This window comes from Panthera pardus, unplaced genomic scaffold (assembly GCF_024362965.1).
Source record: "Panthera pardus isolate Hobbes unplaced genomic scaffold, ASM2436296v1 HiC_scaffold_3, whole genome shotgun sequence".
NCBI classification, from domain to species: Eukaryota; Metazoa; Chordata; class Mammalia; order Carnivora; family Felidae; genus Panthera; species Panthera pardus.
In genome coordinates, this window is record NW_026526876.1 from 26380889 (window position 1) to 26399806 (window position 18918).

Genomic DNA, 18918 nt, shown 5'->3' on the forward strand with positions numbered 1-18918 from the left:
ACAGAGTATCGTGAAGAATATCTTGAACATCTTGTAAGATTCCCCAGCAAGTCTATGTCTCCCTCAGCTCTTACTATTCCTAAAACTATTCAATTAGGACCATTGGGAGTGAGGGAGGCAAACCACAAGACGCCCTTAAATACAGAAAACAAACTGAGGGTGGACGGTGGCGGTGGGGGCGGGGGAAGGGAGGAATGGGCACTAAGGAGGGCACTTGTTGGGCTGAGCACTGGGTGCTGTATGGCAATTGGACAATAAATTATATTTGAAAACGAATAGGACCGTTGGCAAAGGCACTTTAGCTCTCTGGCCCTCAGTGTGGTCACCTGTAAAACAGAAACGGGTAAGGATCAAATAATCCACTGCAAATATAATGCTCTGAAGAAAAGTCAGTCCTACTAAGGGCTGAACTATTTACCTTCGCTAAGCCTGCTTCCTCCCCTGTAAAATGGAGGTGACGGGAGCTACCTAATAAGGCTACAGTAAAGATTAACTGTGTTAATTATGTCAAGTAGCAGTCTCCTCGTAAGAGTCCCCTAGATGTTACCCTCCCCTTGTAAAAATTATAAAGCAGTACTGAGTGCTGCTAAGGAAATATCCTAGTTCCTTTCCAGTAATTGGGTCCTAAGAAACTAGTTGTCAAAAGCTGAAGAATGTTTCAGGAAAACGAAAAATATGTAAGAATATTTCAACTTCAGGTGATTATGTCATGTTTAAAGAATATTAAATCACATGATATTTTACAAAGCCTTTTATAGATATTTAGTTTCATACAAGGTATTTGCTGAATTTTACTGTGCAAAAGCTCTTGCATTGCACTCATGTTTGAAGGCCTCAATACTTATCAAAATTACGTTTCCTTTTTTTCTTTCTCTTCCTTTTTTAGACAAGAATCAGTACTGATGTACTTTTTTCTAACTGTTGCCCTAAAATGCAACGCAGTTTGTCTTGCAGGATCCCACATAAAGAACTGTCGCAAAAAAACAGTCAACAATTATACATAAAAAACTCTCCTGCTTTTGTATAACGAGATTAAACTGCAATATGCCAACCTGGTCCCTTATTATCTGTAATATCTTGAAAAGGCTTGAAAGAAAACAAAATACAGCCTCATGTATTATTAAACTTGCCTTAGCTATAATAATTGAACTTGCCAAAAGAGAGAACATTAAGAATGTAATCTAGGGGCACCTGGGTGGCTCAGTCAGTTGTGTGTCCACATTCAGCTCAGGTCATGATCTCACAGTTCGTGAATTTGAGCCCCATATCAGGCTCATTGCTGTCACCCGCTTCGGATCCTCTGTCCCCCTCTCTTTCTGCCCCTCCCCCGTTTGTGCTTTCTCTCTCAAAAATACATAAAAATTTCTTAAGTGAAATTCATTTTTAAAAAGTGTAATCGGGACGCCTGGGTGGTTCAGTCAGTTGAGTGTCCGACTCTTGATCTCAGCTCAGGTCATGATCTTGTGGTCCATGGGTTCGAGCCCCGCATTAGGCTCTGTGCTGACAGTGCAGATCCTGCTTGAGATTCTGTCTCTCCTTCTCTCTGCCCCTCCCCTGCCTGTGCTCGCTCTCTCTCAAAATAAATAAATAAACTAAGGAAAGATTTAAAAAAAAAAGTGTAATCTAATCTTGAGCAATTGTAAATATGTTACAACGCCTTGCAGAAAAATTCTCTTCCCACCAACTATCTGTAAGATTTTACCGTAAGCACACAACTGTTCCCAAGCTGAACCACTCCTTCCTGTCCACTGAGTTACCAAGGAGGAGACCTGAAAGTCTTACCTCTGCTGCTATACTCAGGTCTCTACTCCTTCTTTATCTTTAGTTTCTGTAATATGTATTACTTGAAATATTTTAGACCAGAAACTAATATTAAAGGAACAGTCATTCAACTGTTTCCACAAAATAGCCTCTGGCTATCAAAAGGAGACAATCAACAATTAAAATGTAATTCCCCTTCTTTAAATTACATACAGTGAGAAAGGTGATTTAAAACAAGCCTTCGCCTGGGTGGCGCAGTCGGTTAAGCGTCCGACTTCAGCCAGGTCACGATCTCGCAGTCCGTGAGTTCGAGCCCCGCGTCAGGCTCTGGGCTGATGGCTCGGAGCCTGGAGCCTGTTTCCGATTCTGTGTCTCCCTCTCTCTCTGCCCCTCCCCCGTTCATGCTCTGTCTCTCTCTGTCCCAAAAATAAAAAAAATAAATAAATAAATAAAACGTTGAAAAAAATAAAACAAGCCTTAAGTACAGTAAGTGGTAGGATTCTGTATGTTTTCAGTCACAACACCATATCAGGGTGTTTCATCAAGTCCTTAGTTATTTTTAAAATCTTTGGGTGGCTGGGTCAGTTGTCAGTTGAGTGTCCGTCCGACTTTGGCTCAGGTCATGATCTCAGGGTTCGTGAGTTCAAGCCCCGCAGTGACCTCGCGACTGTCAGCACAGAGCCCACTTTGGATCCTCTGTCTCCCTCTCTGCCCCTCCCTGCTCACACTCTCTCTTTCAAAAATAAACATTAACTAATTAAATCTCTTATTGAAATGCTAGGCCTAATCAAGGTATTTTTCCAAAATGTTCAATGTATACCAAAGGAGGCAAGAATATACAATGGGGAAAACAGAGTCTCTTCTGTAAATGGTGTTGGGAAAACTGGACAGCTACATGCAAAAGAATGAAACTGGACCATTGTCTTACACCATACACAAAAACAAACTCAAAATGGATTAAATACCTAAAAGAAGTGAAACCATAAAACTGTTGGAAGAAAACACAGGCAGTAATCTCTTTGACATCAGCCTCAGCAACATTTTTCTAGGTCTCTTCAGGCAAGAGAAACAAAAGCAAAAGTAAACTATTGGGACTACACCAAAATAAAAAGCTTTTGCACCGCCAAAGGAAATCATCAATAAAAAGAAAAGGCAGGGCGCCTGGGTGGCTCAGTCAGTTAAGCACCCCACTCTTGATTTCGGATTAGGTCATGATTTCACGGTTCGTGAGATCAAGCCTTACATCAGGCTCTGCGCTGACAGCACAAAGCCTGCTTGGGATTCTCTCTCCCACTCCGTCCTTCCCTCCCCAGGTAGGATGTGCTCACACTCTCCCTCAAAATAAGTAAACTTTAAAAAAAAATTATGATTCTAATTTAGTTCTTGGCTTGGAAATAAATCAGCCATAAAAAATATTTTGGGGACAACCAAGTAAATTTGATTAGAGAGCGGGTTTTCGGTAATATTAGGGAATTACTGTCGATTTTTTAAAATTTATTTATTTTGTGAGAGGCAAAGACAGCATGAGGGGAAGGGCAGAGAGACAGAGGGAGAGAGAGAATCCCAAACAGGCTCTGCACTGCCAGCACAGAGCCCAAAGCGAGGCTCAGCCTCACAAAACCACAGGGAATTACTGCCCATTTTATTTGTTAATAATAATAACATTGTGGTTATGCATTTATAGCCTTATTTTTTAGAGATGAATACTAACGTGGCTAGGGGTAAATATCACGATGCCTCGCATTATTTTTAAATGTGTCAGAAAAAAGTGAATATGGTCAAATGTTACAATCTGAGAATATGAATGCTTATTAAACTATCTGTTCTATTTTCCTATGTATTTTAATTTCTTCATAATACAAAACAACTTTTCATGTTTTTTAATTCTATAACCAAGACTGCCTGCCTGCTTTCCTAACCCTGTCTGAGAAAGTGAAATCAGAAGGTCAGAAGCAGCAAATGGAAAGGGGGAGGAGGTAGCTACAACAGGGCACGTTGAGAGTTGCAAGGAATGCAAACTGACAGCCTCACGGTAAGGGAACAGATGTCACAACAATATGGCTCAGTCAGTTAGGTGTCCGACTCTCATTTCAGCTCAGGTCAGGATCTCCCAGTTCATGGCACAGAGTCTCGCATGGGGCTCCACGCTGTCTGCTTGGGATCCTCTGTCTCCCTCTCTCTCTCTGCCCTTCCTCTGCTCGTGCTCTCTCAAAATAGATAAATAAACTTAAAAAAAAAAAAAAAGATATACTGTATTACATAATACTTACGACGGCAAACCTAAGGTTGGGGCCGCTAGGATACGAACAGTTCTCCGGCATTACAAAGTAGTGTAATAATTAACAGACTGGGGTTCTTGACTTGCTTTTTATTACTCACTCACTGCCTGACCATGGTATTTTATTTTACATAATGTTACCAAAAGTTGAAAAAGGAAAAAAAAAATTCATCTAATAGCAGAACTCTACAACTAGCAATACATACATATAAACTTGGCTAATCTTCCCGAATGTCTGTTTCAAGTGAACAACTACATACACTGCTCTGGCATCTTAGTAAGCATTTTCCATGTGCCTCCGTACCACATAGATGGTAACAAGGAATGCGTAGAATTTCATTAAAAGAACTAACTCCTCCATTACTGGAAGCTAACTGATTTTTCACTTTTACACACAGCACTGCAATGAACACCATTCCACATACAATTTCTTCTTTCTTTTGGATTATTTACTTGGGATAGCATCCCAGAAATGAGATTAGTGGGTCGAAGGGTATAAATATATTACCTAGCTGCATTCTGCTTCATACTCCACCAACACAAGAGTATATTTATTTCATTACAACTTTATCCTAGACATTGGTTAAACTTTTTTCCCCCAACATCATAGAGGTGTGATTGGTATACAATCTGGTGAGTTTGTATATATGTATTCACGCATGTTACTATCATCACAATGCAGGTAGTAAACATATAAACATATCCATCGCCTCCAAAAGATTGCTAAACACTTATTTTAGTAATTCAGTAGTTGTAAAGTAGTATCTAACTTTAAAACTGCTAAATGAGGGGCGCCTGGGTGGCTCAGTCGGTTAAGCGTCCGACTTCAGCTCAGGTCATGATCTCGCGGTCCGTGAGTTCGAGCCCCACGTCGGGCTCTGTGCTGACAGCTCAGAGCCTGGAGCCTGTTTCAGATTCTGTGTCTCCCTCTCTCTGACCCTCCCCCGTTCATGCTCTGTGTCTCTCTGTCTCAAAAATAAATAAACGTTAAAAAAAAATTTTTTTTTAAAAACCTGCTAAATGAAACAACAGAAAAATGCAACCTTTTCCGTATGCTCCTTCACCAATAGCATTTACTGTCCTGTGACTTCTCACAAACCATTTAACCTTCTGGGACTCTGTACGTCTCCAAAATGAGAAGACCGTATTCCACCTCACTAATCCTCAAGGGAGTGAAAATTAAAGAAAGAGTGTCCATTTCTCACACGTGCGGTTGGCAAAACATCAAGACTGGCAGGTTCCACTGTCAGTGTAATTATACGGCAGGGCCATACGCATGTGCTGCTGGTGGGTGTGTGCATCTGAACTAATCTGACAGCGTCTGTTAAAACTGTAAGTATACAATTTTAACCCAGACATCCAACTTTTAAGACTATCCTACAGAAACTAGCAACACTAAAGAAGAATATGTTTTTATTACAGGATGGATTATAATGACAAACGAGGACACAAGAACCACCTGAATGCCTACCGATAGGAGAAGTTTTGAGGAAATAGGAAAAAATTTATAGTATGGAATATTAAGCAGTAATTGGAACTGGAGAAACTTAGAAAGATATCCATGACAGGTACCCAGGTGGCTCAGTCGGTCCAGTGTCCGACTCTTGCTCTTGGCTCACATCATAATCTCACGGTTCGTGAGTTCAAGCCCCACATCAGGCTCTGCACTGACGGTACGGAGGCTGCTTGGGATCCTCTCTCCCTCTCTCTCTCTCTCTCTCTGCCCCTTCCCCGCTCGCTATGTCTCTCTCTCTCAAAATAAATAAATAAACTTTAAAAAAATAAATAAAAACAGAAATTTAAAAAAAGAAAGACACCTATCTATGATCTGTTGGTATGTAAGAAAGCAATCTGCTTTGTACTGATCACATGAATCTTTTTTAATTTTTAAAGGAAAACCCCTATCTACATATTTTAGGCATTTGTGTTTATCACTATAGAGAAAGATACCAAAGATACAGCAAGGTAATAACCATGATTTCTTCAGATGGGATAAAAAGGGGAAATGATTCCCTTCTTCATATTCCTCTACATTATCTGACTTATTGTTATCTGGCTCCCTGGTAATTTTATTTTTTGTTGTTGTTGTGGGTAATTTTAAATGTCCAGAGATAGTAAAGATTTTGTTAAAGGGCGTTCACATTCTTCAGTGAATGGTTAAATTATGTCCAATATGCCACAGGAGTATGTCAGATAGTTTTTAAGGTTTACAACAAGAACAGTTAATACTTTTAAAAGTTTTGATACAAAGGAGTAATAAAAAAATCAACCTCTGTTTAACACCTCAGCACCCCTCCCCCAAATTCTGGATAAATGAAACATTCTATTATTCAAATCACAGCTGTGATTGAAGCAAAACTTCCCACCACACACTGTACCCCTTCTCCCACTCACTCTGAGATTCATTCCAGTGAACTGGCAGGAATCACGAAGAAAAGCATTCCTATTCTACGAGTACCCAAAGAGCAAAAATCTTTCTAGTTAATTTCTCGCCTAAAGAAAACAGAAATAAAGCACTAACGAGCATGCCAGTCAGTCTCTCTTCTCTAAGGGACATCTACTGAAGGGAAAAAAACATTCTAGGATGGACAGACAAGCCTCTCAATTTATCCCAGCTTAACATCTTAATCAACGTGTGTTACAGGTCTTAAAATTTGGCTCTTATTGACTAAAAATACTCACACAAACTTTAAAAGGACACTATCAGTGTTCCCACTCATGACGATGAACAACGTTCAGATGTACATCCATCAGAGCAGGAAAGTCGTCATCCACGTTAGTTACCAGTAACCACAGTGAGGGGGGTTTCAAATGTTTTAATCTCTCTTGAAATTAGCATATAAAAAAATCAAATCTGAAACACTGCTCAATTTAAATAACTCGAAATTTTCAAAGCAGAAAACAGTCCCATTCTTAAACATACCATGCCTACAATCTTCATCAGCTTGCCCATAGTTTTTCTGCAAAATAAAAGACACAAGATAAAATTAAGTCGTTCAAGGGCAGCTTAAAACAGATTTTATCAAAAACAAAAACGAAAACTCAACTTTGTTTCAAAGTGTGATTATTAATGTTTGGAATCTAATATTCACAGAGCAAAACCAACTCATGTGCTCTACCAACAATATAATGTCCTTCCCTGTCCACTACTCACACTCCTTCTCACCTTCTCTACTTCCAAACCACCAGAACCTCCTCCCTCATGATCACGCTCAGCTAACGACTCCCCTGAGAAAACAGAGCCCTGAGAAGAGAGTTCCCGAGGACTGTCACCCCATGTCTGCCCGCTTCCCAGCGCACTCTCTGCCTTCCGCCTGTTGCCAGGCCAGCCTCCAGGGCCCTTTCTAGCGTACCGCTGGGGCAGACCTGCTCTATAACCCGCTCAAGAACATCGCTCCGGCAAGCCGCCTCTACTCCTACATCACTGACTTTTTTGCTTTCCGTTGATTCAGTCCTTTCAACAAACATGGGGCTACTTCACCCATCTTAAAAAAACCCTTCTTGTGACCTCACTTCTCCCACCAGTTACCACTCTCACTTTTCTGTGCCTCTTTGGGACAAAACTCCCCGAGAACTGTCTCTACTCATGTACTTCAATTCCTTCCCGGTGACTCTCGAACTGTCTTTAGTCAGATGGGCACCGCCACTCCACGGAGGCTGCTCTCGTGCTGGTCTCCAGTGACCTCCACTGCATCCAGCTGGACACGCGGTCTACACTGACTCGTTCCCATTCAGATGCACTGTCACGTCTCAGTCGCCTCTCAATTCTCACTACTACATTCACAGCAACAGACACTGCTGACCACTCTCTCACTTGGATCCACTTGCTTTACTTGGCTACGGGTTCACGGCCCTCCCTTAGTTTTCCTTTCCGTCAAGGGTTGCTCTTCAGGCTGCTTTGCTGGTTCCTCTTCTTCTCCTGCACCTCTTCACACTGCAGTGCCATAAGACTAAGTCCTCGGTCCTCTCCTCTTCTCTATGTACACTCATTCATTCCCCTGGTGATCTCACCCAGGCTCAAGACTTTAGATGTCATCTACAGGCCCCCCACTCTTAAGTCAGTATCTCTGACCCAGACCTCTCTCCCAAACTCCACCCCTGCCTATCTGACTGCTTCCTCACCATCTCCAGCCGGCTATCTAAATGACATCTCAAACTCAGGATGTCCAAAACTGAACTCCCAACTTGCCCCACAAAACCTGTGCACCACCGACAGCCTTGTCATCTCAGTTGAGGAAACTCCACTTTCCAATTGCTCAGACAAAGCAACATCGAAGTAAGTAATCTGTGACCGCTCTCTCTCTCTCTCTCACTCCCTGCATTCAATGTATTAGGAAATCATACTAGTCCGACCTTCAACTTAGAACCAGAATCAAACCACTCCTCAGTCTCTCTGCGGCCGCCATTTTGCCTGAGTCACTATCATGTCTGGCCTGGATTATTCCAACAGCTTCCCAACTAGTCCCCCTGCCTCACTTACCCCTCCAGAGTCTACCCTCAATACAAAAGCCAAAGAATCCCTGCCAAATCAGATCATGCCATTCCTCTGCTCAAAACCTAACAAGAGCTCCCCAACTTAAGTAGAAGAAAACCAGGTCCTTATAGGGACCTGGAGGGCCCCACAGGATTCACCCCATTGCCCACTCCCCCTCACATACTTTTCTCCAGCACACTGGTCTTCTAGCTATTTCTCAAATATGCCAGGCAGGCTTCTGCCTCAGAATCTTCGCACTGACTGTTGCCTCTGCCTATAATGTTCTTCCTCCAGATTTTGACATGGCTCGCTCCCTTGCCTCCTTCGTATCACCTTATCAGCAAAGCCGGCCCTGACCACTCAATTTCAAATTGCAACCCCAACCCTAACCCTACATCCCCAAATCTCCCTTGCCGTGACTTTTTTTTTCAGCAGACTGCTACCTTCTAACACTCTCAAGAGTCTACTTATGTGTAATATGTACCGTTTAGGGTCTGTCCCCCAGCTAGAAAAAATATCGTGAAGATCATTTTTTTCCACCAATGTCTATCAAGTACCTAGACCAATGTCCAGTACATAGTATACACTCAAGAAATATTTGCTGAATGAGTGGACAACCCAAAATGCTATACAACAAGTCGTATTAAACAATTTTAAAGGTGTAAAAACAGTTGTTGCTGTCAAACATGTTCAGCAATCACTAGCCACATCAGCCCAGACTTAGGTGATTGTGGCCAACAATTTTCCCCACTCAATGAAAAAGTCCATTTTTCACGGCTCAGCATTGGCTTATTGACAGTGTTTACCCACCAGTTGCAAAAACGAGGCGATTCTGTAAAGAAGACTCTCAATTTTGATGCTTTCTATCTCCAGTGGACATGGCCCTGTGAAGTCGGCCATGGAGTACTGGCCAAGAGAAAGGAGGGCCTCTGTGCAGTGCTTGAGGGTCATTTCATAGTCCTGCCTCTTAAGTGATTCGCACGCTTGTTCACATGACTTCTCAGCTCTTCTGTCTTCCATGACTCAGGGACAAAAATCCTAAAGACAGAGAGAAAGGACAGGTCAGAGAAGGTTTTAAAATCTCACTCGTTTTCAATTCTAGTCTCATTCCTACCTCCGTTGGTTTAATTATCTCTCGGAATAGTTACTCTCAACCAGCCTTCTGATCAAGGTCACAGCTGAGCTTGTGATGCTACAAAATCTATACTTCTCTTTTACGTTTTATGAAGTCTTTACTAAGATCCGAGCGCAACGTCAACCGTAAGTCGAGATCACACAACCAACCACCAAATGTAGAAATGAGTCAAACTGATAAAGGAAACATGACTTTGAGTACTGCAAGGTGCAACAAACCATGAAGGCTGTTTCGTGTGTTTTTTTTTTAAATCAGAAGGTACAGAAATGCTTCATATCCAAACCTCCCAATTTCAGAATTGTAAATTCCGTGACTGGGGATCGCAGAGCATCAAGACCTATACCGTGCAGGATTTTTCCCACCAACATAAAACCCTGGCTAAAATGCCAGTTTGAACCGCCTATGCATTCAATTAGGCAAACATTCCCCGAGGGCCGGGCCCTGTGCTAGCAGCCCCGAAGCCCACGATGGAGCACAGCACGGCTGCTCTCAGGCAACTCCGATTCTGGCAAGAGCAGCAATTCCGAGAAAGACTTATTCCATCTGCCACAGGGCATGAGCTGGCCTCGAAAGGTGAACGGGAGTTCCCTACACAGAGACGACAGGGAGAGCGTACGTGGGATTTTCAGAGAGAAGAGTTCAAGTGAAACCACCAAGAGGAACAACCGCGTGACCTAAACTCCAGGTGTGTCAGGGAAAGCGGAGGAGCCGCGAATGACCAAGGGCCGCAAGAAGGGAGGGCTTTATTCCACGGGCGCTGGGGCGTGATGGGCTGTCACAGGAAAGAAGGAGGCTCTCCCACAGAAGTGCCGTAAGAACAGGCGAGACGCGGGCACGGCCATCAGGAAGACACCACCACGACGGTCCGAGGAGGAGAGTCTGCGAATGCGAGCCCGGCCTCGCCCCAGCTGGATGGCTCACGGCGAGAGCACGACGCCTGGGCAGAGAGGACCTCAACCCCGTGGACTGCCGATCACGACACTGCGTCGCGGGAGCACTCTCGCGGACCGCCCGTCACCAGCTCGGTCAGGCACGGAGAGTGTGTTTCCTGCCCGCCCCCCCCCTCGCTTGCCGGCCCTCCTCCTCTTCCCCACCTTCCACCTGACCCACCGGCCCCAGGTGCTCATCGGTCCCTCTCGCCTCTCGCCTCCTCTCCTGCCCGCAGCCCCGGCGAGCCTCCTGCCGCCTCTCCAGCTCTGACGGCAACCTGGCCCCAGGCTCCCCTGCTCTTCTTCTGCCATGCGCCGCACACAGCGAGAGCTGAGGGGAGAAAGCCGTGGACGGGCACCCGGAACACAGTGGCAGTGAGTTGTGTGTGATGACAGACGTCTGCAGAGGTCCGTCGGGCCCCTTCAACTTGGAGATACTCGTAGGTCAAAAAGTGCAGGGGCACCTGAGTGGCTCAGTCGGGTAAGCACGGGGACCCCTGATTTCAGCTCAGAGCATGGTCTCGCAGCTTCTTAGATCGAGCCCCACACTGGGCTCATGCTGACAGTAGGGAGCCCGCTGAGGATTCTGTCTGTCTGTCTCTCTCTCTCAAAATGAGTAAGTAAAACTTGCAAAGTGAATGACTTGCTTTAAAGAAAGGAAGACAAAATAGCGACATTACAAGATAATAACCGATTATAGAGACCTCAGGTGATGCTACTGACACTTTGGTCCGAGTAGGTCTTTGCCGAGGGAGAGCGTGTCCTGGGTGCTGTAAGATATTTAGCAGCATCTCTGGCCAGTGGCACCTCCCAACTTGTGACAACCGAAAGTATCTCCAGACCGGAGCACATGTCCGGGGGGGGGGGGGGGGGGGGGGGGAGACACTCATTCCTGATCGACAACTACCCATACAAACGAGCTTATCGCGTTGGCTTGCCAGACAATAGCAAAAGTAGATGCATAAACCATGGACGCCAAAGGCCTCAGAATTGGCAAATCTTTCCTGTAAAACTCTCAGCCTCATCTAGAAAATATTACAAAAGAAGTGAAAAGAAAAGAAAAACTAAGAATGCACAAGCTAAAATCTTTCTTAGGGAGAGAACAGAGCACAGGGAGCCAGAGCACAGATGCAGAGCCAGAGGCCTTGCATTCAAAACTCCCGGCCCCCTTACCCACTGGCCCCCTCACTCAGATACTCATGGGCTGCACAGCCTGGGGCGAGTGACTTAACCTCCCACCCAACTTGCTCACCTCAAAACTGGCAAACAACTACTGCCTACCTCCTATGGTTAATGTAGGATCAGGTGGAAGTATCGTGTGTAGAACACTTACGAGAATGCCTAGCACACAGTAAGTGCTCAGGAAGCGTCAGCTATGGCTATTTCCCTAAAATTCCAAATTTTCAGTTTATATAAAGTAGAATCACTTCACTGGTCTCAACATACAATACTATATTTACAGTAAACAAAATAACACTCTGTGTAACTACCTAGTTAACAGAGGAATTATTTTCATCCATTTTACCCATCTCAATAAACTGATAATGATTACGCAAGAATGGCCACTGGAGAAATAAGTACATTTGTGTGTCACTGATATACACAAGATAAGCCCTAAAACTGGCTACAAAGGGAGATCACAAAGACTCCTGTCAACATCAGCCACCAAGCATACTCCCCAGGGATATCTCAAAACATTAATACATCAGCAATTGGGGGCAGAACTATTAACTTCGGCAGCTCCAGGGGGAATTAACTTGAAGAGTTAATGTCTGATTCATTAGGTTCAAGTGCCTATCTCGGAAGAGGATGTGAAGGTTTCTACCACACTTACCTTTGTTAATCAGGTCTTAATAATTAGTTTCTCCCCCAAGTCCTACCTGAACCTCACCAGGGGTACTTAGCTGTAGTGTGGACCTCAGTACAAAGCAGGTCTTATTCAACGATTTTCTCTGGTTTTTCAGAAAACAGAAGGATCTAGCTACACATCCTCCTTCTGAAGAAGTTAAAAAAGCTTTCTCATGGGTAAAATAAAAACTGCCAGTCAAAGTGAGACAATGTCTCAGCCATGCTAAAATGGACTACAGAAAATACACAGTAAGAGATCTGGAACTACTACTCCTGGAAGAGGCCAGCACCCAGAGACACCTCCCTGTGTGGCTGACACTCTTGTCGAGGATACAGACACAGCTGTATCAACACCATACAATCCTACCGCCTGCCCAGAACAGCCTGATCCAAGGGCAAACAGTGACCAAGCTCTAAGAGTCTCTCCCATGGGGACAGGGAGGCCCAGGGAATGGAGATGAGTCCCGTGAACCACATCGATACAGGAAGAAGCATCACATCCGCCCATTGTGAGATCTACCCCCTATCAGCCTTGATTCTTTCTCTTCCTGTTAAAAACAACCAACTTGCATAAAAAGAATATAAAACACTGTATGTTAACTTTCTACAAACTCCTCCACCTGTGGGGAACATGGGCTTGGGAGTGTGCGACTTCACAGGCAAGGGAAACCAAGATTCCGACCCAAATCCATTAACTCCTACAATCTGCTGCTGACCTATAAAAGAGACTAATATCATTAGTTGTTTGGCCACCCAGTATCCATTCCTTTTCCTGCTAACAAAAGCCCACATTTTCCCTTTGAGAATTCACCTCACCCCTACTCTCAGTCCATATGGTTCCCGAAGAGCAGACCGCATCAAGGAATCCAAGGGTGTCATGTGACCACAACTGGCTCATAGCCCCAAACACAAAGACTGGCTCAGGTAAGACATGTGACCCCATAAGAACCAATGAGACACGAGACTTCTGCTGAGGCTTCTGGGAAAAAGACAGGTGTTCTTTCCCACTAAACCTAAAGTGTGAGAGGCTCCCGGGGTTGAATAGGCTGCGGCCACTTTCTCTAACATACGGGCCCCTACAACTGAAGTCTGTACAGGAAAGGCAGAGTTGATCCATAGGGAGAAACAGGTCCTGATGACATCACTTGAGCCCCAACTCCAGCTAACTACGCCTGGACTTTGCAGTTAAGTGAGCCAAGAAATTTCTTTCTAGTTTAACCCAGGCAGTTGGGGCTAATTGATATACATGTATGTCTGATCAGCACCTCACAGGATGTAAAAAACTGAATGAGCTGATAATTGTCTTATATATACACACGATTATCAGTAACACTGGCCACAGTTATTGATTGCTAATAACGGTAAATATAAAGAAGAAAAAAGTGGGCTTGGGAGAGAAATGGCTTAATGTGATACTTGGTTATTCTGCCTGTTAAAAATACAATTCTAGGAGCGCCTGGCTGGCTTAGTCAGTGAAGCACACAACTCTTGATCTCAGGGTTGTGAGTTAGAGCCCCACGTTGGGTGTAGAGATTACTTAAAAATAAAATCTTAAAGGGGCGCATGGTGTCTCAGTCCATTAAGCTCAGGTCATGATCTCATCGTTCGGTTCATGAGTTTGAGCCCAGCATCCAGCTCTGCGCTGACAGAGCAGAGCCTAGTTTCCATCTCTCTGCCCATCCCTTGCACTCGCTGTCTCTCAAGAAATAAATAAACATTTATAATAATAAAAATAAAAGAAAGTGTGAAAGTCTTCACAAACCTAAGCCAATCATCTCCTTTGGTGAAGCAAAAGTCCCGTTGTGTCCCTAAGACTAAGGATAAGGAGTATTTTAATTAGCACCACCTTTCCAAGAAATGATAACATTTGCAATTTCCACAAGTCAACTTTATAAGAACATCGCTATCGCTAAGTTAATTTTCACTACTTTTATAGAAAAGAAATTTGTTTTAAAATCTATCCATCTTAGTACAATAAAAAAAAAAAGGAAAAACACTGATAAATTGGACTTCATCAAAATTACACTTTGGCTCTTTGAAAGACTCTGTTAAGAAAATGAAAACTAAAGACTAAGAAAAAATTATCTGCACATCACATGTCTGAAAGAGGATTTGTGTCTGAACACAGAAAGAAGTCTCAAAACTCAACAATAAGCAAACAACCAAATTAAAAGCTGGATAAAAGATTTCCACACACACTCCAAAGAGGGCATAATGATGGCAAATTAGCACATGAAAAAGATGAGGCTTTAGTCATCAGAGAAATGCAAATTAAGAAATGCAAATTAAAACCATGATTAGACACTACTACATACTATTAGAGTGGCTACATTACAAACATTGATAATATCGGCGATGCAGAAGAACTGGAACACTCAAGACATTGCTGGTGGGAATATAAAATGGTACAGCTACTCCAGAAAAAGGGCTGACAATTTCTTAAAAAAGTTAAACACATACTCACTACATGACCCAGCAATCCCCTCTCCCCAGACAGCTACCCTGGAGAAATGAAAAGCCACATTCACACAAAAATCTATACCCAAATGTTTACAGCAGCTCTATTCATAACTGCTAAAAACTGAGATATATCCAAATGTCCCTTAATCAGTGACCATGGAAAACTACTCAGCAATAAAAAAAGAATACATTTGCTATATATGCAATACCTTACATGACTGAAAAAGTAAAAGAGCCCAGTCTTAAAAGCTTACATATTGTATGATCCCATTTGTATTATATTTTCGAAAAGCCAAGACTAAAGGGAAAAAGGTCAGTGGCGGGAGGGGTTATGGGGGGGGTGACTATGAAAGAAGAGGGTGAGGACACTGCTCTGTATCCTGACTGCGGTGCTAGGTGCACAAACTATACGTGTAGGAAATTAATAGAAGTATACACCAAAAGACAAAAGCCAACTTTTACCGTGTGATAGTTTTAAGAGTAAACTTTTAAATTGCTTTTAAAATAGGAATCGGGTGTCATAATTAATATGGTTTTTGTTTTTTAAAGTTTATTTGAGAGAGAGAGAGAGAAAGAGAGAGAGAGAGAGAGGGAGCACGCGCGCATGCACATCCAAGCAGGGGAGGGGCAGAGAAAGGAGGACAGAGAAATGCCCAAGCAGGCTCCATGCTGACAGCACAGAACCCAACACAGGGCTCGAGCCCACGAATCATGAGATCATCACCTGAGACGAAATCAAGAGGCGGATGCTCAACCGACCAAGCCACCCAGGGGCCCCTAACATAGTTTTTAAAAATTGAAAAGAAACAGATACAGAAGGATAAGCGTGTTGTTAACAAATGGAAAACCTATACATTTCCTCTTCCGTGCATGTAGGTTTTAGAGGCAAGAATGGAGCCTTCAGAAAGAATGTCTCCAAATAGAGCAATCATTGAGTTCACTTGGCACAAAATATAGAATATTTTTCAAGAATTCCATCATCACTAGGTAATTTGTCTAGAACCAAAAGTAAATATTGAAAGAAAAATGAAATCAATAGTGCACCACAGAGGTGGTAGGTAGACAGGCCTGGACTAAGATATTTTCAGTAACAGATGAAAAAAAGGAAGGTGATTTTTAAAAGCATCATTCTTTGCCCACTGGGGACTTCTTTCTAAAACAGTATGAGAATAACCATCAGACCACCATGAAATCAAGGCATGAAATGTATTTTATTGTTTAAAAAAAATCAGTTATGGGGCGCCTGGGTGGCTCAGTTGGTTAGGCGTCCGACTTCGGCTCAGGTCATGATCTCACAGTTTGTGAGTTCAAGCCCCGCTGACAGCTCAGAGCCTGGAGCCTGCTTGGGATTCTGTGTCTCCCTCTCTCTCTCCCCCTCCCCTGCTCGTGCTCTCTCTCTCTCTCTCTCAAAAATAAATAAACATTAAAAAAAATTTTTTTAATCAGTTATCTTCCTTAACTTTTCTTATTAATGTAGGCATGGCCCCCCTTTATTTCAAAAGAGCTAAAAATCTTATTTGATTAAAGACAGACTTCAAAGCACAAAAATAAACTGTGATCCAACAGCAGGAGCCCATAGTAGCAAATAAAATTTCTTCAATCTAAACCGAAGATGATTTCTGTATCTCTGTCTTAGACGTTTGTCTCCATCAGAAACAAACAAACAAAAAAATTATCTCCCTCATGATTAACTTGGGTGGAATGAATCAGACTGCATTTGTAAAGATCTCGTAAGACTGAAGAGCTGTGCTAAACATTACCACTATCCACTCTGACAGCAATTACTAAGAGCCATAATCAGGACTTGATTGGACTCCAAGTTATCCTCAATTATTAAGCTATATAACAATAAAACCATAGGAAAACTTAAAAGACAAACATAAGAAAATACACAAGTTTCTTTAAACAACTAACAAAACAAAAATGTAAACAAAGGAAGAACTGCCAGAAAAAGTTGTGATTCACTTTTTTTTTTTTAATTATTTGCCTTTAATCTGCCTCATGCATTATTATTTTCCCTATGGAAATTCTATTATTCTGAAAACAAGACTCTACTGGAAAGTAAATGTCATGACAAAAGAAAAGCCAGATTGATACATTAAAATAAGCCCCATGACCTAGCCCCATGGGGGAAGGACACACCCCCTTCTCCATCCTGAGCTAGGGAGTCAGGCTTCCTCAAGGGGGCAGAGCATGAAGGGCCATGCCTCTGGAGGTGGCAAGGAGCTTCGGTACTAAATATCCAGGCCACCCACAGTCTGGCTACCACCTAACTAACTTTCCCACCACAACCCACGGGCAGTCAGGCTTCCCAGTCTCTGACACCATGCCCGTCCCTCTGCCTGCAGTCCCTGCCCTCCTCTCTCTCTGAACCTAACTCCTACTCACCTTTAAATGAAGGCTTCCATACCTACTTCCCTAAGATGCTCTCCCCAAACCAGTACTTCCTACAGAATCATCTATTATTTTGAATTAATCATCTATTATTTTGGATTAAATATATCATATAAGATGCCCTATCTGCCTGACACAACCATCTTATAAATCGGGGTCATATTTTATATCATTTATATCCCGAGACAACCATTCAATTCACTAAAGCCATTCAATAAAGACTTTAATTGAATTTCCCAAAGAGATGGCCTAAAATAACCTGAATGCCAAGCTGTCCTGTACCAAATTAAATACTCATTAGAATTCCAAGTCATAAGGAGAATGTTGTGTTATCTTTAAACTTATCTGCTTTTATCCAAAACTGGAATCTGCGATGGTTCTATGAGATACACAGGCAAAATATTCTGCAAAGCAAAAGTTTTATTCATTCTACTGTGTTTAATATTCACCCAGTCTTGCTCGCACTTTTCTCTAAAACTCTTATAAAATTCTTCTGAGCACGCAAGAAGCATTAGAAGAGAGACTAAGCCTATTGAGAAGAAAACTAGAAACTAAGATCATCAATCATATTCCATTTTGAATAATTTCTTTCATAAAGAGGTAAATTCTCCTAAATTCCAGAATGAATGGAATCACATAGCAAAGTAAAATGTTTTAAACACATAAAAGAAATACCCTAATGACCTTCCACCATCTGTTTTAGTAATTAAAATGATAAAAAACAAGAAAAAACTTTTAATTTTTTTAAGTTTATTTATTTATTTGGTGGGGGGGGGGGGGGGGGGGGCGGGGCAGAGAGAAAGGGAGAGAGAGAGAGAATCCTGAGCAGGCTTCACATTGTCAGCGGAGGAGCCCAATACAGGGCTCCAACTCACGAACCGTGAGATAACGACCTGAGCTGAAACCAAGAGTCGGACGTTCAAACCGACTGAGCCACCCAGGTGCCCCAAGAAAAACTAAATTTTAAAAGCTGTATCAGCAGCTAAAACTGAGGGGGGTTTTTTTCCATCTACTAGCTTGGCTTTTCCTGACCCATATTTTTAGAATTGCTAGCAATTCTGGCAATAGCCTTCTTTCAATAATTCCAAATTATTTCTTGAAAAGTTTGAGCCTCCTCCCAAATCATTTTAACATGCTTACTAATCATTAAAAGTATACATATTTAAAAAACCCACATTTATGAAGCAATCAAATTACATTAAAAGACTGACTTTCTAGAAAAGGTGCTGCTTGCCAAGAAAACTTTATGACTACAAAAATTTTTCTATTTGCATTTCTTCATTTTCCCTTTTAGATTTATGTGTAGACTTGTAAACACATAATCCCAAACAGTTGAGCTTTTTACATAAAACATAAATCGATTTTTAAAAAGCCAACTGCATAATTAAAAACAGTACCACCAACCACCATCATCCCTCTTAAAAGCTGTCTTTAATTTACCAACAATCTATGTTCTAAAAAATATATTTTCAAATCAGCGTTTGAAAACTCAGTACAGAGTTTCCTGCTCCCATTTGGTTAAGTAAAAACAAGTTGATTATAAAACAATACAGTATAGGGGGCGTCTGGGTGGCTCAGTTGGTTGAGTATCCGACTTCAACTCAGGTCATGATCTCCCCAGTTTGTGGGTTCGAGCCCC

At 42.5% G+C, this 18918-nt stretch overlaps 1 protein-coding gene across 5 annotated transcripts in view; it reads right to left on the reverse strand.

Moving 5' to 3' along the window:
• Positions 1 to 18918, reverse strand: part of HELZ (helicase with zinc finger) — a 159765-nt gene that overhangs the window by 126981 nt on the left and 13866 nt on the right. For all 5 annotated transcript variants that reach the window (XM_019466466.2, XM_019466462.2, XM_019466464.2 and 2 more), the window contains 2 exons: positions 9324 to 9551; positions 6963 to 6999 (listed from right to left, as the gene is read on the reverse strand). In XM_019466466.2, the coding sequence (XP_019322011.2) occupies positions 6963 to 6999; positions 9324 to 9533 (247 nt within the window). In that variant the 5' untranslated portion in view covers positions 9534 to 9551. The remainder of the gene's footprint in view (positions 1 to 6962; positions 7000 to 9323; positions 9552 to 18918) is intronic.